General features: G+C 41.6%; 3 protein-coding genes across 3 annotated transcripts; 2 read left to right on the top strand and 1 right to left on the bottom strand.

Moving 5' to 3' along the window:
- The first annotated feature begins 1,228 nt into the window (after positions 1-1,228).
- Positions 1,229-4,479, top strand: il21 (interleukin 21). Its single transcript, XM_088293192.1, has 6 exons — positions 1,229-1,351; positions 1,573-1,614; positions 3,166-3,279; positions 3,367-3,405; positions 3,506-3,586; positions 4,388-4,479. Exons 1-6 carry the CDS (start codon positions 1,229-1,231, stop codon positions 4,412-4,414), a joined length of 426 nt encoding a protein of 141 aa, XP_088149318.1. The 3' UTR covers positions 4,415-4,479.
- Positions 4,480-9,619: 5,140 nt separating this feature from the next.
- Positions 9,620-10,782, top strand: il2 (interleukin 2). Its single transcript, XM_088295098.1, has 4 exons — positions 9,620-9,736; positions 9,812-9,850; positions 10,073-10,216; positions 10,297-10,782. The coding sequence occupies exons 1-4, from the start codon at positions 9,620-9,622 to the stop codon at positions 10,411-10,413; spliced, it is 417 nt and encodes a 138-aa protein (XP_088151224.1). The 3' UTR covers positions 10,414-10,782.
- Positions 10,783-16,465: 5,683 nt separating this feature from the next.
- Positions 16,466-22,393, bottom strand: adad1 (adenosine deaminase domain containing 1 (testis-specific)). The gene is made up of 12 exons (XM_088292642.1): positions 22,258-22,393; positions 21,528-21,637; positions 21,312-21,440; positions 21,036-21,206; positions 20,345-20,416; positions 20,108-20,233; positions 19,732-20,026; positions 19,594-19,669; positions 18,136-18,292; positions 17,829-18,063; positions 17,290-17,422; positions 16,466-17,021 (listed from the first exon to the last, which is right to left on the bottom strand). The coding sequence occupies exons 2-12, from the start codon at positions 21,634-21,636 to the stop codon at positions 16,908-16,910; spliced, it is 1,617 nt and encodes a 538-aa protein (XP_088148768.1). The 5' UTR covers position 21,637; positions 22,258-22,393; the 3' UTR covers positions 16,466-16,907.
- Positions 22,394-23,677: the final 1,284 nt, after the last annotated feature.

The following is a 23,677-nucleotide window of genomic DNA, read 5'->3' as shown; positions in this document are numbered from 1 at the left end:
ACGCCGGCCGAAGCCCTAGTACGGTCCGAACCGCGCGAAACGTCGCCCCAAATCGTCCCCGGGGGAACGTGCTCTTCTTCGTCCACTCTCCTCTTCGCCCACGCTCTTCTTCGGCGCACGCCGGCCGTCTAACCGCTCCAGCGCCCCGTCGTGCCGCTCGGCGAAACTACAATGCCCCCGAATATTTTTTAGACCCGCGAAGCACTGAACCCGCGAAAGGTGAACCGCGAAGTAGCGAGGGTTCACTGTGTATATATATATATATATATAGGCCATTATCATGATTTCGATATTTTTTCTAAATATTGTGCAGACCCATTTTGTATGGCCCAGTAAGAGCCCCTGCAGTCATGTGACCAGCTGTTGTTCACCTGCCACCGTTCCAGGTTGAAAACCAGAAGGAACGGGGCGTTTTCTTTTGCTTGACCTGAACTTTGGAACTCTGAATATTTGCCCTGCCTTGTCCATTGAATGTTTTAAGTGACTTTGAAAAACACATTCATTTGCGCTGTGGTTCAACACAAGCTGAGCTCGACATATGCATCTGATTGATTGTATTAAATGTATTATTTATTGTGTGTATTTTTCTCTCTCACAATTTTTCATAGTGCTATATTTTAATTTGTACAGCACTTTGGGCAGTGTTTAAAAGAGCTATAAAATAAACCTTGACCTTTTACCCTAACCGGCCTCAGTGGATGCAAATTTGTGGCACCGGTACAAACAAGTACCATTTTTAAGTATGTGTATTTTGGGTCACTTTTATATGGCGACTTATATTGGGCCTTTTCACCGACTGCAGGTGGGTTTGGAATGTATTCCCCCACCATAAACGGGGGTTCTCTTTTCACAGCTTTCCTGTTGTTGTCGCATTGTGTGTGTGTTTGAGAGTGTGGTTGGCAGCATCACTACATTGCGCTACGACAGCGGCGAGAATGGGAAGTGGTATCTCCCTGCTTCTTCCTGCCGCGCTCGAAAATGCCGCTCGCAACCTACGGACGGCGACGCGCACACGCATCTCTTGACGCCACGCGGCGGTGTGACTGCCAGTGGAAAAGAAAAAGTCATTAGTCATACGAGTTTCTGCAGGGTTCCAACTCTCGATGGGTGGTTTTCCTGCGTCCCCTGGGATGCGTATAAAAAAAGGCCAGCGACATGTCGATCGTCACTTCCAGAAAAACGTACAAACTTCTAGCCACCGCTTGTTGCTGCTTACTCGGACGTCAACATGAAACTCGTTGTTCTGTGCCTTCTCGTAGTTTGCTGCGCTTCTCTCGCCAGTGCGACGCTGGAAAGGAGGAAACTGCTTGAAGTTTTGAAGCAACTTGGTGACGTCAAAGATTCATTAGAGGTAAGCGAGCCTGATTAGCAGACATTTTTTTTTTTTTTACAACAAGTTTATGTTTTTATATAATAGGGGCTAACATTAGGGTTAATTTACTTTATTTCTCCCTTGGATATATTAAAAAAAATGTAAAAAACTAAATAAACAAGTAAGTTTTTTTTCTCTCTAGTTTTAATCATTTCAGCTTTTGCCACGTGTTTACTAAGCAAATTGTTTGTGTCCTGCAGCGCGGAGAGCTGCTGGTAAACACACCGCCGCAGAATATTGAGGTAAGTGTTACTACCGTACGTTAATATATTTTTGTGTCATGGCCGCATTTAATAGTTGCGGTCGGTTAGTCAGCGTGACGCTCACCTTTAAGTGAATGAGTACGAGAACCTCAATTGATGCGTCATCCAACTAACTTACAGAGAAAAAACAAAATGTATACACTTCATTTTTTTTTTAAAAGTAGTTTATATTGAAAATTCATCAATGCCAATGGAGCAGAATGTGTCACAAAAAAAAAAAACATATTTGTAAGTGCATTCTTTGAATAAGCACTGTTGCACTAATATTAAAATGAATAAATATGATAGAAATAATTTGCATGATTGGTTGCATTTAGTTTTTAATTCCATTATTACTAAAATGGTAGTGTTATTAATATTTAAAATATACCTTCAGCCGGAATATAACTACAAATATAGACAATCTTCATAAATTCACATCTTTTATTTTTATTATAATTATTATTTATTCCTATTTTTAATTACAATTGACACGAACAAAAACAAGTTGAAACATATCTTCTCTTTTTAAATATGTATGCTTTCATTTTAATTTTATCTTTACTTAAGCGAAATTAAAACAAAAATATAGTCCAAATGCAATTCAGTACATTTCCTATAAAAATCTGTCTACAGGATTTATTTAGCCATTTAAAAAAAAAATTATATATACTTATTTTATTCAACTTAAAATGTTGGTACAAATGTATTTTAATTTTTAATTTTATAATTTTACTTTTTTTTTTTAACCTTTACACCTTAGTATGTTTGTGCCATAATTTTAATAATTGTATAAATAGTTCTATGTATATTGCTCGAGTTATTATACTTTTGTTTATTACTCCTTTAATTGACCTGGAGATTGAGCGTAATCACTAATAGAACCATTTCATAATCAAAACTAAAGAGGAACTTACTAAAACAACAAACATGCACAACTTACATCACTTTAAAAAAAAAACTTAAAAGCACGGTTTCTAACACTTGTTCCTTCTCGTCAGACGTCTACTGCTCGCCATGTCACTTCCTGTTGTTTGTTGTTTTTTTTTTTTTTCTTTTTCACACTTCCGCGAATGAACCACGCGCTCCATCAAAACGTGATGAGTAAGCAGATGTGCATTTGTCTAGATTTACAAACAAAACTGTTGTATGAATGGCAACAGGTGGGTAGCCTGGTTAGCTGTACCCGATTACCATCTCGTTGAAGAGCATTTAATTGTTCGGTCTGTCACTATATGTCACTTCCATAGACGGATGCATAACAGAAAAGTTGTCGTAAACAAATCATTTTTGCAATATAAATAAAATCAGGATCAATTAATTGAATCGGGGCACACCTGATCATCTTTCAGCGGTTCACTATGCATTTTACTATAAGTACAAATTATTCATTCCTTTCTTTCTGGGTGTAAAAACCGCAGTTAAGTTAATAAATGCCCCAGCAGGAAAATCACAATCAACTTTCTTAAATATGTCGCTCTACATTTACAGTATATCACTATCGGTTTGACTCAGAGTCAGATTGTCATGTTTCTTGTATTTTTTTTTCAGGACTGTTGCTGTCTGTCGGCGTTACGATGCTTCCGGGCCAGTTTGCATGTGCAGTTCAACGTGACGGAAAGAAAGCAAGATAAACTTTACCGGAGCCTCAAGCACCCCATTACTGTAAGTAGACGTCTAAAAAGTATTTAGCGTCCGTGGTAGTGGAACCGACGTGAGGAAAATAAATCAATGAATTCAATTATCTTCTAGGAGAGAGGTCTGGACTTTTGTAAATCCGGAAATGCTGTGGTAAGGGAGCCATTTTTCACCTCTACTTGTCATGATTCTGAGTAAACCAGTCTGTCGGATTTGAGGATGTTAAAGAAGGCTCCTTAAATGTTTCTTTTAGACCACTTGCAAAACGTGTGATTCACATCCGAAGGCAACCACTCGAGAATTCGTCAGCAGACTGGAGTCTCTCATTCAAAGGGTAAGCAATCGACTTGAAAGAAAAGTTCCGCCTCTTGCCTAAAATGTTCCGTATCAACATGCAGACCTAATGCTCGCCATATAATTTTGCATCATGGCCAATTTTGCAGGAGACCGATTGAGAGAGTCCAATAGTAAGTCTGAAACGCTTAATTGAATAACTCATTCATTAGGGGAAAAAAAAGCTGACGCAAAATCTCTGCCTCGGAGCTTTCCAGGGATCTTTTTTTCTCGCGGGCGAATATCACTGTAGACGGTCGCATCACTTCATGTAGAAATAAATTGTTACGCTGGCGGACAGAAAAAAAAAAAGAAAGTCCAAAGGTTGTTATTATTTCACCCCTAAAATAAAAATAAAGCGTAAAATACAGTCAAGTAGAATTGGCTTATACGTGAGCAAATTCAATATAGTCGGTCACCGCTAGTTAGAACATATTAGATTGCCTCCAAATGTTAAATTACATTTTATTTAGTGAGAGATTATTTTTTAATAAATTAACATTACCACAAACAAAAGAAGAAAAGTACCAAAAAAAATGGTACAATTGAGTACCGGTACAAATAAGGAAGGTACCCATCCTTATATATGGCGATGTCGAATATGACTCTGACTTGGGCTCTTTTGTAATGTGGGTTGAGAAAGACTGTTAAAGTAGCAATGCTAATTGAAATTAAACTTACCTTAATATGGTTATAAATACAATCTGTACGTTAAATTGTGCATAAATGTTTTGTTTTGTTTTTTTACAGGAGGGATTTTAGTGAAAATGTAGTAGTATAGTAACGTTGTGTCTCCCTTTAGGCTATCAGCAGACTGAGCGACAAATGAGCAGACAAGAAGTCCAGAAAAAAAAAATCAAGACACTATGCTGAGAAGAAGCTGTGGCCTATTTATTCAACTTATTTATTTCCGATTCTGAAAAAGACCAGTTCTTAACAAGCTGCTTTATCGCCCCCTGGTGGGCTTGACATTTTGATTCGCTTGATTGTCAAAAGTTTCATTCATTTAAAAGTGAGATTCTACAATAATGTCTGATGTGATTTATACCATGTATAAAGGCATCTGGACGAAGGACATTTTTATTTACATTTATATAAATATTTACAGAAAATAAAGACTAACTTAAGAACAATGTTGTCTCTTTCGTTTCCATTTTTGACAATCATGCATTTACATGTAATTGTTCTTTGATGTCTTGAAAAAGGTTTGAAAATACGATTTTGGCAGTTTCCTGCTTGCCTTTTTTTCATTGTTGTTTTGGATATAGAATCGAGGCAGGACAACAAAAGGCAAGAGATTAATTTTGTTGCATTCAGCATTATCAGTACTGGGATACAGTACAATAACAGTAGTGCTTTGGCGCCATCTGGTAGCTTTTTGGGTACCAAAGAACAGCTGAAATGAGTTGAGGAGTTTCATTATGACAAAAATAATCGTTTGCTCCCATGGGGAGGTATCAAATACTTGCAGAATTTTGCTGGTCGCGACAGGGCTCACTGATCGCTATTTTATGATACAAGTAATACAGTCATATATTTAGTAACGGTTAGTTCAACAACGGGTGAAATTTTCTCTTCTGAAATACCATGGTGATAAATTACAACACATGGTGAAATCTTTGTCAACTCTGAACAGTTTTTGAGTCCAGTGTTAGAATGGTTCAAGTATTGCTGAAACTGCATTTTGCGGAGTGTACAAGACATGAATCTGTTGTTTCGAGTGACCGTGTTGATTTTAGATTTGACTTGAATTCTGTATCACTTGAAACATGAAGCATAAATGGGACATTTGGGGTGATAGAAGGGAATTCAGCCACACAGACTGTTCATTTATTACGCAATGACGACATATTTGGGAGACGTCTCCATAAAAGGAGATCAGGGGGCTTCGCCATATTTCTCCAAAATATTTCTACCTCCTCCCACCTCGTTACTCTGGCGATATCTGAGCAAAAGATGAACCCCTACACGCGGGACCATTTTTACTTCCGTAAACACTGTACCACCTGACATTGTTTTTTTTTTATGCATATCCTTTGACATCCAGGTTTGCGCGCATGTTACGTTTCGTTCACATTAGAAGTCGCGAACATTTTCCTAATTTCCATGAATATCAACAAGGACATGATTTAGGACATGTTTTAAAAATAAATAAATAAATAACTAGTTCACACAATGACAGCTGCATAGGTGTCGCCACTTGGCATGTCATGTGATCAAATGACCGGGAGATTTCAACACCACTTAGAGTTTACCGAGGTTTACATAAAGTGGAGGTTTAACGCCTTTAACAAAGATGTTTTTGGTCACGTTCAACCAGAACTGCAGCTTGAAGGTGCAAGGGATCTATAAAAACAATAAATGAAAAAAGCAAAATGGCGCGTGTGGAATTACCCTTACAGCTGTATGTCTGGAAAACCTTTTTCTTGCAACTAGACAAATTCTCAACTAACAGTGTCAAGCACTCACTGGCAAGCAGATGCCGTAGATAGCGAGATGCTTTTGGCTGCTACTAGCCTTCTACCGCTCATCCATCGAGTCCCTGCTCACTGTTTCTCTACCTGGTACAACAGTTGTACCGAGGCAGACAGAGTAAGGCTTCAGAGGGCAGTCAAAACATCGCAGACGATTATTGGCTGCCCTCTCCCCTCCCTGTCGGACATCTACACCACCCGGTGCCTCAGCAGAGCTCACAAGATTATTAAGGACAATACTCACCCGAGTTCACAACTCTTTGACCTGTTGCCCTCTGACAGGCGCTATGGGTGCATCAATACAAAGACAAACAGACTGAAAAACAGTTTCTTCCCGAGAGCCATCTCCATGCTGAACTCTCGCAAACAACGACCCTCGCTTTGTAGAACTGCAACATAATGTGGCACCCAGTGTACTCTCAACACCCTGTCTGGTTTTTATTTGTATTTATTCTATTTATTATTACTTTATTTGTATTATTTATATTTGCACCGGAGAGGGGAGCTCACCAATCTCATTGTAAGGGGGATTCCCCCATCTGCGGTCCCTTCTCAAGGTTTCTCACTTCTCCCCTCTAATGGGGTTTTGAGTTTTTCCTTGCCCGCCTGGGGGTTAAGATCGGGGATGTCGATTGTGGCTATGTAAAGCCCTTTGAGACTGTCTGTGATTAAGGGCTATACAAATAAAATTGACTTGACTTGACTAAACCGAGTATAATGATAATAAAGGGCATTCTGATTCTGTAGCACATCAAACTTATCAACGCTCTTTAGGTGGAGCCAAAGCAAAAAAATAAAGGCTTGATTTATGAATTAATTACAAACGAATACTTTGGATTAATCAAAAGAAAAATTGACAATCTGTGTTTCGTACTCTAAAAGTGATATGAGTCAAAATCAATCTCGCAGAAAGTGTTCAACAGAGCTGTCCGTTCACTTAAGTAGACTAGACGGAATTGAATCAACAGCATCCTCTGCTGTTTGCAGACAAGTTGTGCAACCTATTCAGTCCGCTGCCTACTAAATGCCCTAAATTTACATCTGGATCATTTAAGCAGAGGTGGGGTCCCCATCGGTCATTCATCAGCCCACTCACACTCACGTCAAAGCTGGCGGCTACGCTTGCCTCCCTGCTGTGACATAGATGGTGAAACCGGGAAAAAAATAAGAAGCTGCGCTCCAAAAGGGGGTGTGCAAAGTTGTCGTAAATCTCATCACAAAACTGCCCATAAATCACTACACAGTCTTTTAGGGGGCACTTTTTAAGTGCCAATGGCTTCTCTGCTGTGCTGACTTAAAATAATCAAGAAATCCTGATCATATTAATATTCCGTTGATGTCATATTATATCCTAGTGCTGAATCTTTATGTGAGAGTTTTTATCCAATCAGAATTCAGATAGCTCGTGTTGCCAGGCAGATATCAGTAGCACGTACTATTCGTCCGAGGTCTTCAGATACAACCGTGCGGGCATCTGTTCTAGCAAAGTCAATGGGCTTTCAGAGTTCATAGACAGTTGCGATAGCCAATCAGACGTCAAGTTGCTTACAGTGAGCCTCCTTGTTGGCCCTACACTGAAGGTGATGAACGCGTTTTGTGATTGGATACTCACTCATGAGGGAGCAGCGCTGTGCGCAATCAAAACACCCGAAAGTCGTAACTGGCGACCGTTTGAAAATCAAAAATATATTCTTGCCTTTTTTAAACCACAATGGCCGAAGTGTAGATTTAATTGCAGATACACTTGCGAGGCTATTTTTTCGATGGACCTTTCAAGAGAAGCCCGGTCGTCCAACACTCACGCAGTAGTATGCAAGTGGGTTACTGTATATTATTTCTCCAGCTGTGGTGTCATAAATGATGGCGCTAACAGGCTTTTTCCAGAAGAAATTTTATGTACAATGTTCGCTCGTTCCCTAACGAATGAATTCATAATTCACTTTGGTTTAAAGTGTCAATTTTACTGGAAACTTTAATTGTGAGTGAAGATGGACGCAAATAAAAACAAAGACACGCTCTAATGTTCATGGTCTTGGTTTTGTAAAAAGAAAGAAAAATAGCAGGAAAACCTGTGAAATAGTAGATGAAGTAATGCTCACAAATCAAAATCTTGCAATAGACTGAAGCGCAAAGTAGCAAGGGAACACTAATGCTGGTCAACGTATTGAACCCTAAAAGAACCAAAAAGTGAATTCAATACTCTTCTTTTCAAGCCTCCTTGGAATTCCAGTGAGTTGTTTTGACTGCCTGACCACACGCACTCCAAGAGTTTTACGTGCTTTCTGTGAGGAGTGCGGTAAAAGTACGAATTTTGAAGAGTAGGTGGTCCACATTTCGGATGAGTGGACCGTTACGTGAAAATGTTTGAGGAAACTATTCGCTTTGTGATGACCCAACATGAAACTAGCACGAAACCATTGGAAACATTCTGATCCAATAACTTCTATGGTCATTACGAGATGTCACCACTGATGACTTGCCCGTCCTCCCCACATCACGGTTTCAACTTACTCTCACTTGCAAACAGGGGAATCCCTGTGGTCCATTGATGACGCAAAGCCAACAAACACAACCACCTTAGCATTTGCGTTAGCACAAATGGACATAAGAGGCAATGAATGGACGCCTAATTTGCTTTTTTTTTTTTTTTTAGATCCTAAAAATCACTGGATGGATTTAATAGTGTAGCTCAACTTCAAACACAATCACATGCGCTAATATGATGCAAAAAAGTGATGAAAACACACAAGTAGCCTTCCAATACAAATTTAACTTCAGATCACAAACTTCTTGTATTGGCTTCATTTGTGCAAGATTGCATCATCTTCTACAAATTTTAAATTCGTTAAATTCAAATGTTTTTTCTTGCATCAATACCATTTTAAAATCATGAGGTTACAATTTCTCTTGAATTACATGTTTATTCTTGTAAAAAAAAAAATATGTCACTGCTAAATTCAAAATTTTTTGTATAATGATTTTTCTCACATGACTGACTCTTGTTTATTATTACATTTTTGTCACATTACGACTTATTGTATTTTGACGACTAATTACTTTTTGTAATACAACCGCTTTATTGGGTTACAACTTTTCTCTTGTATTATTTTAACACTATTCTCACAAGACCATTTATTTCCTTACATGAATAAATTATAAATCTCAAAAAAAGGCGACAGATTTTTTTCTTACATTATCACCAATTTACTCTTGCATTATTACAACTTCAGTCTCGTTTTCCCAGTTTAGTCAGTGGTTGTAAATTGCAAGTGATACGCGTTTGTGATGAATAAGAAAAATGTTTGTGCACCACAAACTAAGGACAACCAACCTACTTTCACACGAGGTTACAAGAGGCCACATGGGGGATTTTTTTCCTTGTCGAGGCATTGTGACAAAAAAGCCCAAGACTATAGGAAAAAACAATGTATGCATTAGGCTGATACCTATTCGGCCCACCCTTTCCAGCCCTGCAGCTATATAAATTAAACTCAAAGCAGCGGGGACCCATAACGCAACACCAAGAGCCTTTTAGCTCCACCCATCCTTCCAAGGCCACCATGGAGAACATCCTGATGACTTTCTTTTGGATTTGCATCATTTCCGCAAACCTTCTAGCAAACTCGCTGCCTTTGTCCGACTCTAAGATTTCCTTAATGCGCAAACATGTGAAATGCGTGAGTCTTAATTCCAGCGTGCTCTTCATACTAAGTACGACCTATTAATGTTGACATTTATTTTTGTCCACACAGCCTGCTAACTCGACATTTTACGCTCCAACAAATGTGAAGGTAAGCTGGGATTCTTGGAAATGTAAAGCGTATGTGATTGTATGCATTGCCGATGATGCCGGGAGTGACAACGAGGTCATATTGGGTTCTTCCCCTTTATCAAAGTGGCTAAGTTTTGTCTCAACCACACTTGAGGTTGTCTAGTACAGGAAGTGAGCACGGCGGGTGTTGATGCTTCACACCTAAAGGAAGCTAAAAATCATCATTTTCACTCTCTCTCAGGGACGCTGCTTGACAACTGCGCTGGACTGCTGTTTGAAAGAACTGGAGGAAAAAATCCGACAGGAGTGCGATGACCCTCACGAATACACGGACGACGCCGTGGAATTCCTGAACGTAACAATGGACGAATGGAAAGACAGTCACGTGAGTATTGAGACGCGCATTTATCATTGTGATGAAAATGGAGAGAGTGCTGAAATGTGCTTGTTTTCCCTCTTTGGTAGCCGCTGACCAACTCCAGTCAGTGTGACTGCAAGCGCTGGCCTCAAACAGCTTTGAGCAAATTTCTCGACAAAATGGAGTCGCTGCTTCAGCTTCTGAACAATGAGGCCTCCTTGTAGGTCATCTCCGGCCGCCTCTGGAGACGGGAAGGATCGACTGCAGCGGTCACAAAGCAACTAATTTTCTTTATGAGATTCCAAAATTTTGACCGACAACGTATTTGATATTATAATTTTTTTTTTTAACACTGCTCTATTTATAGCCATATTACTGCACTTTTGTGATATGAATGTTTTGACTGCTGATTTATTTCAAATGAAGGGGGAAACTAGAGTCCCTTTTTCACTCCCTGGAAAAAAAGTGCCAGCATTTTTCCAAGCGGATTTTAAGTATTGTATTCTTGGCCATTATACAATTTAAGAGGTAGTATCAAACTGGATTCTGTGAGAAATAGACTGTCCACATTTGATGTACACTTCTGTAAAAGGAGCCCTATTTATATATTTATTATTATTTAAAAGGCTGGTTGATTGTGTGTACCTGAACCTAACTTCATAAATACAATCTTATAAGTAGTTGTGTTGAAATGATTGAAATGAAGTTTTTAAAATAATTTGAAATTAAAGACATCTGTAAAAGACAACTGTTCCTGACATTTTACACACGCACACACACACACACACACACACAAACACGAGCGGCTGTGAAGTCAATGTGGGAGAAGGACTGACGTGTCGCCCCTGTAGGAGGGGGAACGCAGTCAAATTAAGAGTATATCCACTCGTCAGGCTGCCCACCAGATTAAAGATGGAAAATGCAGTCATAGCGACGTTGTCAAGTCATTGCGGGATTTGGTACATTCCCATGGTGACCTTATGTAGGTCTACAAATTTGATCTCCTGAATAACACAAGGGTTAATTTCAACAGTGATGGAAAAAGTCTTACAACAATACGACGCGAATCCTTCTGCATGGCATCTTGTTGGAGTTGCTGCTAGTTTTGAGGCCAGAGATTTCATGTGTTTACATTGTGTAACCGCAAAGAAAAAAATCAAATGCACATCCTGTTTCTCTACAGACCTACGAGTAGCAACCATCCAGCCCGGTGACTCGGGTCTTATGCAGATCAGACCTTAACACCTAACACTCGTGAAACTGCAGCTTGAAGCAGATCTAAGAGTGCATACTATAATGCAGGTCTATGTTAAACTCAAATTAGTATAAGGCGTGGTGTTTGTAGCCATCGTAAAGGGCTTTAATACAGCACAAATAGTTTTGTTTCTGAAATTAAACATCCAAGTACATCTTTTGTGAGTCACCAATTTCCGAAAAAGTTTTATCGATTCCATGACCATGCTCATAATGCAAAAACACTTGCATTTGCATTTTTTTGGCTTCAATACAATGGACGTGTTCTGCTACCTCTAATGTGTCCCTCTCGACCACTGGGGAGCTCAATAAACTGCAGAAATCTCTGTTGTTCTTCACAGAGGACAAAGAATAAATGCCTGTGATTCCTGTTATATTATCCGTCTAGAAGTGTTGCTCCACCGTTTGTGTTCAAATGTACAGAGCGTAAAAGTGTTAGAATACATGACACTGTTGCTTTTGTTAGCCGGTCAATGGCGTTTTGTGTTAACATCATACAGAATGGCCATCACCAAAGCAAAGCTATATAGTAGTTTTTTTTTAATAGTAGTTTTTACACAATACATAGGTCTATTTGTTTTATGTTTAGTAAGGAAGTAAACTTCAATTGGGAATGTTAATGGGCAGCTCCAAACCTCTGTAGTTTTTTTTCTGTTAAGAATGGTTCCCAATCTGCTCAAGTGCTGCTTGTTGTGAAGTGAGTTGAGTTCCCTATCATTATATAGTGTCCAGATCTCATAGTTACACTCTTATCTGAAGGCACCACCCTCCACATTTCTCTGCCCATGACTTGGCAGCTCAACTGGCTTGAGATTGGCCATTTTCAAGTGATGGCGGGACTACACAGAAGCACCATCACATCAAAGATAAAAGTTAAGCAGAGCTGCGATGTTAGCACAGATTCATCGCTAACAGCATTATCAACGGTAGCATCTGATCACTGGCGAAAGTGCTCAAATAAGTTTATGGTTGGTGCATAAGCCGCATATGCCACATGCACGGATCCGCACGTGAATCAACAAATGTAACCAACCTACTCTAGTGAGAACACAAATGATGCTTTTACCTTGCTTTCAGAGACATTTCTAAGATCTGGGAGCGCTTTTAAATTGTAAAACAAAGGTTTCCTTCAAACTTTCAAAATGTAAGAAAAAATAATGTTAGTGAGACCTTAAGGAACACAAAATATAAATAAATAACTGTAATACAGAAAGAAGGATATTATACAATGTTCTGTTTTTCATTCAAAAAAAGACATAGAAATAGAAATAGAATAGAAATCCCTTTATTGTCATTGTACTCAAGTGTGCAACGAGATTAGAGGGCTCCCCTCTCCAGTGCAATACAACAATAATACAGATAAATATATAAATTAGATAAATAAAGAAGACAGTGCAATGGAATTCAGTACTGAATAGGGCATATAGAAACACATCACAATGCTGTTTTGCGAGGTTAGGGTGGTCTCGTGTGTGTGTGAGAGTTCAGTATGGAGATGGCTCTCGGAAAGAAACTGTTTCTCAGTCTATTGGTCCTTGATTTGATGCATCTGTAGCGCCTGCCAGAGGGCAACAGGTCGAACAGGTGTGAGTTTGGGTGGGTATTGTCATTGACGATGTTGAGAGCCCTTCTGAGGCACCGGGCGGTGTAGATGTCCGTCAGTGGGGGGAGAGGGCAGCCAATAATCCTTTGCGCTGTTTTGACTGTCCTCTGGAGCCTCACTCTGTCGGCCTCAGTGCAGCCGCTGTACCAGGTGGAGACACAGTACGTCAGCAGGCTCTCGATGGACGAGTGGTAGAAGGCCAGCAGCAGCTTCCTGTCCAGGTTGAATTTCCTGAGGACTCTCAGGAAGTGCAGACGTTGGCGGACCTTCTTTACCACTGCTGTGGTGTTGTGACTCCAAGAAAGGTCATCGGAGATCTGTACTCCCAGGAACTTGAACGTGTGGACCCTCTCCACACACACGCCTTCGATGCAGAGGGGGGGCGGCAGCGTCTTGTTCCTCCTGAAGTCGACGACAATCTCCTTTGTTTTAGCAGAGTTAAGGTGCAGTCTGTTGTCCTTGCACCAAGTTGTCAGTCTCTTTACCTCCTCTCTGTAGGCTGTCTCGTCACCTTCCGAGATCAGACCGACCACTGTCGTGTCGTCAGCAAACTTGACGATGGTGTTGTTGCCGTGGGCCGGGCTGCAGTCGTAGGTGTAGAGGGCGTACAGGAGAGGGCTCAGCACGCATCCTTGGGGGGAACCGGCGCTCAGCATGAGGGTGGAGGACGTGTAGGGGCCGAGCAACACAGTCTGGGGTCTGTTGGTCAGAAAGTCCTTAATCCAGATGCGTGTGAGGGCAGGGAGGCCGAGAGTGTCCAGTTTGGCGACGAGGATGTCTGGGATGATCGTGTTGAATGCCGAGCTGTAGTCCACAAAGAGCATCCTTGCATAGCTCTGCTGTCGTTCCAGGTGGCCCAGCACAACATGCAGAGCAGTGTCGATGGCGTCCTCAGTGGATCTGTTAGCCCGGTATGCAAACTGGTAGGGGTCCAGAGTGGGAGGAAGGCAGTCCCTGATGTGCTGGAGAACCAGCCTCTCGAAGCACTTCATAATGACTGGTGTGAGAGCAACAGGACGGTAGTCATTCAGGTGGACGGCTGGTGACTTTTTGGGGACAGGAATAATGGTGGAAGTTTTCAAGCAGGAGGGGATGACTGCCTGAGCCAGGGAGCGGTTGAAGATCCTGCAGAAAACATGTGACAGTTGGTGGGCACATGCTTTGAGGACCTTGCCTGGTATTCCGTCGGGTCCAGTAGCTTTCCTGGGGTTGACCGCCAGGAGCGCGCGCCTCACATCGTGTTCCTCTACGATGAGTGGGGGGGAGTTGGAGCTTGAAGTGCGGGGGTGTGACGGTTGGGGCGAGTCAAAGCGAGCGAAGAAGCAGTTAAGCTCCTCTGCCAGCGATGCACTCGGGTCTACAGAGGTCGTGCTGCTGCCACGGAAGTTGGTGATGCTCCGTAGACCCTGCCACACCTCCCGTGGCCTGTTACTGGCAAGGTGGGCCTCCAGCCTCCCCTTGTAGGTTGCCTTGGCTAGCTTGATGCCTTTGCTCAGGTCAGCACGAGCCACCCTGTACTGGGCTTTGTCGCCTGACCTGAAGGCAGCGTCACGGGCCTTGAGGAGAGAGCGAACCCTGCTGGACATCCAGGGCTTCGCATTTGGAAAGGTCCGTATAGTCTTATGTTGGGACACAGTTTCCATGCAGAACTTGATGTAGTCCAGTACACAATGCGTGTAGACATCAAGGTCCTGATGATCAAAGAGGTCCCAGTTTGTGTCATGAAAGCAGTCCTGTAATTCACTCATGGCGTCGTCACGCCAGGTTTTCACAGTCTTTGTGGTAGGCCTGAATCTGCGCCTGAGAGGGGTGTACGCAGGTGCGAGCTGCAAGGACAGGTGGTCTGACTGGCCGAGAGGGGCGAGTGGGAGGGCTCTGTATGCGTGCTTGATGTTCGAGTACACATGGTCGAGAGTGTTGTCTCCCCTCGTTGGGCACTTGACATGCTGGTGAAACTCTGGGAGTACAGTCTTTAAATTGGCCTTATTAAAGTCTCCCGCTACTACGTGAACGCCATCAGGGTGGGCCCGCTGATGTTTATTGATGACGCACGCGAGTAGCGAGAGCGCCGTGCTAGCGCTAGCGTCGGGAGGGATGTAAACAGCTGTGACAATCACTACCGTTAGCTCCCTCGGGAGAAAATAAGGCCGGCATTTAACGGACATGAACTCGATGTCGGGGGAAGAGTGCTTCTCGACGATCGTGCTATCGCCGCACCAGTTCTCATGCACGTAAACACAGAGCCCCCCGCCCCTCCTCTTACCGGTGTCCCTCGTCCGATCCGCGCGATGTAGCGAGCGCCCGGCCAGCTGGATGCTAGCGTCGGGGACGTCTGCGTGCAGCCAGGTTTCCGTGACGACGATCACACTGCTATCGCGCACATAGCGGTTTCCCAGGATTTGTAATCCCAGGTCGTCGATTTTGTGGACCACGGATCTGGCGTTGGTGAGGTGCAGACTCGGTAGTGGTTGCCTATGGGGCTGCCGTCGCAGCCGTTGCAAGACACCGGACCTGCAGCCTCGCTTCTGCTTCCTCTCTCTGCGTCGCCTGCGCCGCCTCCCGGCCCCGATGACCAGCCATGGTGAGCCGGGCAGCCTCGCCAGTTCGTTCGGAATTTTGCGATCATAGCAAAATTCCTCTGTGATGGTTATTTCGCATCGATATCCAATGTTCACGATGTCTTGGCGGGGATATCGATGTTGTGCCTCAGTTGATGCCAATAAGAGCAAGCAAACACTAATAAAAAGTAAAAAGGAGCACTGTGAGGGGGAGCTGTTAGCCGCTGCGTCCATGCGCGCCACCATCTAAAAGCCATCATGAAGCCTTAATATATATTGCGCATATGGTTGGTCATGGAGCACCCGTGAGAAAGTGGTATAAATTAAAATATTCAGAGGCGTACATACTATGAAACGTCTTGATCCTAGCACACAAAGCCATGATATTTCCTTTTGAAACAAGAAAACTTGCCAATTGACGCCTCTGACCAAAGTCAATGTCTCGTACTAACAAACACATACAGGAAACCTAAGTGTGTTTCCTGCATGCTTGCGCAATAACGCAAACAAAACAAATCACAGACTTAACTGGTTAGGTGTCAGGCGGGGTCTGTACTGAAGCCAAATCGACAACTTTTGAAGGCCTCTTGCTTGAAATTCAAGAACTCATATTCACTAAATGGAACCATAATGAGTGGGCGATATGGGATCAAAATGCTAGGCCAAGAAATTTTGCAATTTTTGAAATGCTGTGGAAACAAGTATGCAGGTGGCAAAATTTATTAACGTATTAACACAAATAAGTGCAGCAGAAAAACCTTTATCTATTTTTTCACAACACCCTTTTTAACTTCTACTACTACTACTAACAATAATAATAATAACCTTTTTTTAATCAAATGATTACAAGGAACAAACTAATTTCGATTTATATTTTTCATTGGTATTTTTATTACACACTGTGCAAAGTGCAATAAAACATGAACTTCAACGGTTCAGCTTGGATGCTGTTTTACAGGGGTTTCAAACATTCTCCTGTGGGTTGCAGCTAAGAGACGCCACACTTGTTCATATGTGAATAATTCAACACTTAAAAAGAAAAAAGAATAAAGTACAGGCCATTTCCATTACCACAGAAAGACTAAACCCTCCACCCCCCCCAACAACAGAAACGTTGAACAAAGTGTTGATCTTACAACCTGAAGAAACAACTATGCAATTTGACAAACTGTAAACAACTGCTACTAATGTATTAGTCCTGATTTCAAGATATTTGACCATAGAAACAGACGGAAACCTAAGATCTGAACTACAAGAAACAAAGATATTTTCATTCTTATTCTACAACTATGTGTTTGCAATTCTACATGTTGAAGTTATCACTGACCATGGGCTTCTCTGGCCAGGAACCAAAGCCTTGCTGCATCAGGTACGTCCTCAGCAAATTCTTGGCCTCCTGGTACGGCTTCGCCAACGTCTTCATTGACAAAAACATTTAATTACTGACATGCTATCATGAAATACAGTGAATATTCAAGTGAGGAAGAACACAACGTGGAACACAACTGTTGTTCTCATTTTAAAACAATTTTTATTTTAATTCAGCTGGGATAGGTTTCTGCTCACTGTATAGAAAATGGACGGATGGCATTCTACCATAAAAAAAAAAAAAGCCTGGAAAGAGGGCCAGTAAAACATGCCGACACTGTAATAGATGAAACAAAAGAAGTGCCGCTTAGGATTACCTTGGCTTCTCTGTATGAAGTTGTGGTAAGCAAGTCCTGCCTATTGGCCTCTTTGGCCACCAACTTGAAGCGGTGCAGCATCGCTGCCTTGCACAGACGACTCGCCAGAGCAGATCCACTTTTGAAGGGAGACCTATTTCAAATATTACGACACCGCTCTATATGATTAGCAACAAAGCAGCACACAAGTACAGTACAGGCAAAAATTTCAGGTGGTCACATACTGGAAGCAGTGCAGCCAAGTGAAATGCTTCGTGAAAGAACATGAAGATAATTTACTCTGTTGGGAATAACTGATTAAAATTCATACAACAAATATTAGATTGAAAACATTGGTCAGTGCAGCACGGCCCAAAGTAAGCAGAGATAGGCATCATCTCTCCCGCCATTCAAGGATGGCACAAAATTGCTGAACAAGAAACCAACGTGACGTGCAAGAACTCATTCTGTGAAGTGTTGCACAAAAATCAAGTCACTCAAAATTGTCCTATCTGATCTACAATGCCAAAACCTGAAAAAAAAGATAATATCCCGCTTACTCGACTGTGGTCTTGCCAGTCAGACCGTCCACCACCTCGATGGAGCGGTCGCCTTCGCTCCAGTTGAAACAATAGGTCACTAGGCCGTTGTCAGCAGTGCTGCTGGCCACAGACGGGACTGTGTTGATCTGAGGCCTCATCATGCAGTAGAACATGGGCAGCTGCGGAGTGATGCCCTCAGTGCGGCGGTTCACCGTCATCTCCATGCCACGGACGTCCCTATCAGCAGAGTCACCTGGAAGTGTTCGTGAAATGTCATGATGATGACGGTGATATGATTAGAACATTCAATGGAGCATCCACTTGCCTACAAGGATGCTCTGGATATAAACTGGCTTGATGAAGTGGCTCAGTAAGGCTCCCTGGTAGCCCAATACTTGCCACTGAGTGATCTTGTCCATGGGTGACACGCTGATCACTTTGGTGCTGGAGTGCTGGAGGACGGTGGAGAAAACGGAAAACACCTGAAAAAGGAGGTGTGTCAGTAGCCATATAGGAACTGTTTGAATCTCTCATATCAAAGAATAACAACCACCCGCACATTGGGAAAGAATTAACTCATGAGATCAAACCTGTAATTATTAATAACTATTAACAAAAAAGGGCTCCTCAAGGCATGTCAGATAATTCCTAACTCTTTCAAACCACACAAGGTTTGAAAGAAGCGGTTTTGGACCGCAGTTTGCGAGTCTAAATTTGCAATTTGTTCCTCAAAATACAAAGACAAAGAAAACAGACAATCACAGATTGTTAACTTTTTCTGGAGACGGTCACCTCCATGCTGGTAGTCAGCGAGTCGAGACGAGATCAGTTCCACTTAAGCCGCGGCAGCGAGCTAACAGTGATCTTTGGGTGGGTTTTAATGCACATAAACACATTGTGGAGTTGCTTGTAAATCAGTAACCAAAGCCTCCATGGTAGCGAATGAGTTGCATTTCTTAAAAATGGTGTAATTAACAGAGAAAAAGACGGAGAAGCCATGCTAATTGCTAAGCTAACCTATTGTTATTATTAGGCGAGTATCAATTTTAAAATACTGAGTACTCGTGGGGGCTGCCAATACCAGCCACAGTTGCTTTGTCTGAAAATAATCGGAGTAAGTCCTCCGTGGCCGTGGGTGACACGTTTTCTTTTTTTTCTTTTCTCACAATTGGTTGCCATAGTGTTAAATGTAAAGAACTAGAGGTAACAGTATTCAGTATCGGTGAGTGCTCAATGAGTGAATACTCACATTGGTATTGGTCGGAAAAAAAGTGCTATTGAACATCCCAAGTAATTGTTAAAGACCGTAATTAACTGCTTGGGGTTATTAAGCACACTAATGACAAAAGTCTAGCTCGAATCACAATATAACGGAGCAACTTAACAGCTAAAAAGCATGCAATTTAATAAGTGTCTGGAGAGGAAGTTATGCAAAATAATTTCTGTTGGACCCCTTTTTTTATGCCATCTTATTTATCATCTATATTTGTGCAAAAACATTTGGACTGCCAAGTCATTTGATAATTTTACAAAGCGGCACTCCTAGACACATTTCTTATTTGCTCAAGGTCTGCTTAACGGCCCTTTAAAATAAAGTCAGAAAAGGTAAGTAGTCAATGTGTGTATTTTTTTTTTATATATATAGAATAACTGCTAATAGATTATTGTGATCTATCTTTATTGTGATATAAAAAGGCCAATATCATGATAGAATTGTTTTGTCCATATCACTAATTAAGCGAATTTATGTATAGATAATATTCGTAGAGTAGCAGTACGACACCTTGCCCTCCACCGACACGTGCAGGCCCATCTCATTGCTCATCTGCCATGTCAATATGGAACGAGGGTTCAGGGACCTGTAAGTATAACACGTGCATTAAATCCTTTTTACAAACACAATTATTCAGTGACTACTCACAGTTTGGAGGGCATCTGAGCGGCGCCCATTGGAACATGGTTGATGTAGAGGTGGAGCGTGATGCCAGTCTTCAGGCTGAGGAGGTTTTTGTCGGTATCGTTGCGCTGGAAAATGGACTTCTCTACCAGGTGTGCCGTTCTGCTGAAGAACATCAGCAGGTGCTGGTACAGGAATCTCATAAGGGACCTCCTGGCGGTGACTACCGCGTGCGAGTCATGCACAACGCGTCCATTTGACATGCTGTCACTGATGCTGTAGTTGCCAGTGCCGATGGCCACCACCTCGCAGCCACTGGCTGCAGACAGAATATTAAAAAGACAATGCAGTACAAAAAAAAAAAAAAAGTTATTTAATAATAGCCACAGAATACACTCACAAGTCTGAATGACGAATGCCGCGACGGTGGCAGCGCAGGCCGAGAACTGCGGTTGGCTGTTCATCAACTTGGTGAGTTGATCCTTGATAGCATTTGGTATCTGGAGGTTAGTGGGAGTCTTCCTCTCTGTCGAGTAACATGAATCAAAATATTAGGAACTGTGTAACAGACTAAAGTGCCCCATCAGAATTATTACTCAAAAGAGAAGAAAAGTGGCACATAAAATGGATGGATTACCACAAATGAGAGTGGGAGCTTGGATCTCTGATTGGAAAGACTCCTCTATAACTGGTGGAACTGGTGGGAAAGCTGAAGAAAAAAATGAAAAGAAAATATTAAAAACGGTGAAATCTCTTTTACAAGTATTATTAAACACATTTAATAAGGCAGAAGCTTCAAAGTTGATTACAACCCTTTTGTGACGATGGCTGATCTCCAATCTGTTCTTGAAAGAACAATTTTTAAGAGAGGTTAAGCACTGTAAATTAAACCTAAAATAAAGTAAGTGGGAGTGCTGTGTAGTGATGAGTATTTTTGTTTGCATATTTGTGGATATAAACGCTACAACTTACTGCATTGTTCACATTTCCAGACCAATTCATGATATGTCGCAATAAGTTCCATTTGTTTATGGTTATAATCATACTTGTCCTCTTTACCATTAATGCGATCATACTGTGGTGTCATTGCAAAAAAGAAAATGTGTGGAGTGAATCCTTAGGTGAGCACGAATCATGCATTGCAATAGTTTGGAAGTTTTGTTTGAATTCTGCAGTTTTTCTAGAACATCTTGGGTTGCACCTCAAATTATCCCATATTTAGGGTTGTTCATTTTGACTGTACATGATTTATTTACTTTCTAGCCCCTGACCAAGCAACTGTGGCCAATCACCCCCACCCAAAACAAGTTTTGTTCAACTGGCCTGACCTGACACTTTGGGAAGGTCAGCCTTCTCTTCCTCCAATGTGGGCAGCAGGTCCTGAAGAGCCAGCTCAGCTGCTTTGAGCCGAGCCGCCTTCTTTGTCGTCCCCATGCCGGTCTTGTACTTGACACCGTCAACCAGCACGCAAAAGGCGAAGAAAAATCCACGTACATTGGCTGGAGAGTGAATTAAATACAATTCAGCTTGAGTTGCAAGAGACTCAATTCCGTTTTTCTTGCTTTCTGGTGGCACAGTTGGGATGAAAAAAAAGTATTTTGTACCAGTAGTCACCGTCTCCTTGATTTCCAGGTGGAACTGCAAAGTCTGCGCCAGCTGATGCAGCAAAGACACAGCATGAGTCTGACCACTTCGGTACCTTTCGATCAGCTCTTTTGACCCAACAGAAGCACCTTTGGGGGTTGGAGGTATTCGAAATCCAGATAGCACAATTTTTTTAATTACTAATTAGATATACATAGTCACTTTGTGGAACTCACCAGGATTTAACTCACTTTCATGGAATTGAGCATTTGGTTTGCTTGAGTTGGCCATTTGGGAAAAGTTGGCTGCTTGTCGACCACAAAACGGCTGTTCGTCAGAAAACATTCTGCAAGTTCAATCCCCACAAAAATATGGAATAAGCACATTAGTCAAAGAACAACACATTTAGCCAAACATATTTCAGCATTTGATGACAATTGACAGCACACAGACAGGTAAATTAGGCAATAAATGGCAATGTTAATGAATTGAGGAGGTTTTAATCACTCTTTGTTAACATTTTTACTTTATATCCCTTTATACTTTTAGTAGCAGTTACCGCACATAAAGTTACGTATGTTAATGGTGGGTCGTAATATTTAACCCCAATAAAAGTACCGCACTGATTTTAATCGCTAAGGATAGCGCGAATATGCTGAAGCTAATTGATTAGCAATCACCGTTAGCATGACGTCCACATTGAGACGATTCTATCCGACATTGCACAATAAGCATTTCGTGGCATCGACTGCAAACGTTTTGTGCGCAATATTCTTATAGTTTATCAGGCAGACCTCAACTGCGTCCCTTAAATTAAAAACGCCACACGAACTAATTAATGACATGAACGTCATGCTCGGGATCGATTATACGAGGGTTGCAGTACTGTACACTTGTTGTTGTTTTTTTAAAATACCTGCTCTTAAACGACTTTAAATGTGTGTTAGTTCCAAACCTTCTCATTACCTGTCCAGCAGTAAAGTTTGTCACGGCACAAGTCGACTCAATAGGACGATGTTAACACAGCCGTTGCTTCGCTCCAAATAGGGGATGGCCAATTATTTATTTATTTATTTATTTATTTTATTTTTCTTCTTTTTTGTCAGCGCCTCCACGAGGCCGTGCACTTTCTAATTATGAACAAAATATGTGCACGTGTGTTATTTAAGTATCTTAAAATATTTCATGCTCAAATGCATGTATTGTACAAGATCATCTCTTCAACAAACACATTGTGATAATTTAAACGAGCACAGTATACATCAACATACAATACAAAGAAATGTATAATAGCATAAAATAACACGTAAAAGATCACAGTACAATTACAATTAGACTGCGAACTGTCGTATGCATCAGGGTAGGCAGCTTGATTTAAGACTCATTCAACTACATGGACAAATATTTGTCCATTAATAATCCAGATATTCAATACCACGGCTGTATGAATCCATGATGAATGATTTGCTCGTGTTCCAGTTGCCCATTCCTCACAACAGTGTGTCCTGGTTTCCCAACACCCGCTCAGACCTTGTTGGCCTGGGCATCATCCCAATCATAACGGATTCTATCATTATTCATATTTACTAATGGAAATAAAAGAAATAAAAGCTGAAATAAATACAGAACTAGTTGGCATGGTGCAGAGCACAGGGGTGGCAGACAAGGTGCAAAGAAGGGTTCAAAGCCATAAAATACTTAATTGGGACTACTCAAAAGATGGCTGGATGCACAAACTCTTGTTTGACAGTAGTGATCTGGGACCATTTTCATATGCCACTGATGGAGATTGTTTGCACGCTTATTCCATTTGCAGAATTTAGAGTGTTGACTATGAAATGGTAATGGACTTAATTCCCACAGACACCTGTGGTACACCATGTAGGTTCTATTGAACCTAAAATGCATGATTGTGGAATGAAGTAATAAGGGTAACGTGAGAAGCGCCAGAGCACCTGCAAACGGCACAGAGGAAGGCCGGGCCTCGAGGCGAGATTCAAACTCCCAACCTCAGTCCTGTGAGTCAGCGTGCTAATCAATAGGAAACCAGTTTCCAAGGTTTCATCATCTCAGTGTGATTTTTTTTAGGTTAATTTTTGGTCTGAGTAGTGTTAAATGAGCAAAGTTAGTTGTGGTTTCTGGAATTTTTGGTCTGAGCAAAGTTAGTTGTGGTATCGGGTGGCATTACCTGCAAAATGGTTTCAATATGACTTTAACATGATGTGACGCTGGATGGAGGGGAAATGGCAAGCATTTACTCAATTTTAACGGTAAAACTAGGCATGGTACCCACAGTGAGTAATGAAGATCAAGGTCAATTTGGTTTTGTGTGCGGCCAGCGCTCATACTTGAAAAGGGAACGTGAAAATGGGATTTTCTCATCAAC

This window comes from Idiotropiscis lumnitzeri, chromosome 4, assembly GCF_059441095.1.
Source record: "Idiotropiscis lumnitzeri isolate Australia: NSW breed Sydney's pygmy pipehorse chromosome 4, RoL_Ilum_1.0, whole genome shotgun sequence".
NCBI classification, from domain to species: domain Eukaryota; kingdom Metazoa; phylum Chordata; class Actinopteri; order Syngnathiformes; family Syngnathidae; genus Idiotropiscis; species Idiotropiscis lumnitzeri.
This window is presented reverse-complemented; position numbering and strand designations above follow the sequence as displayed.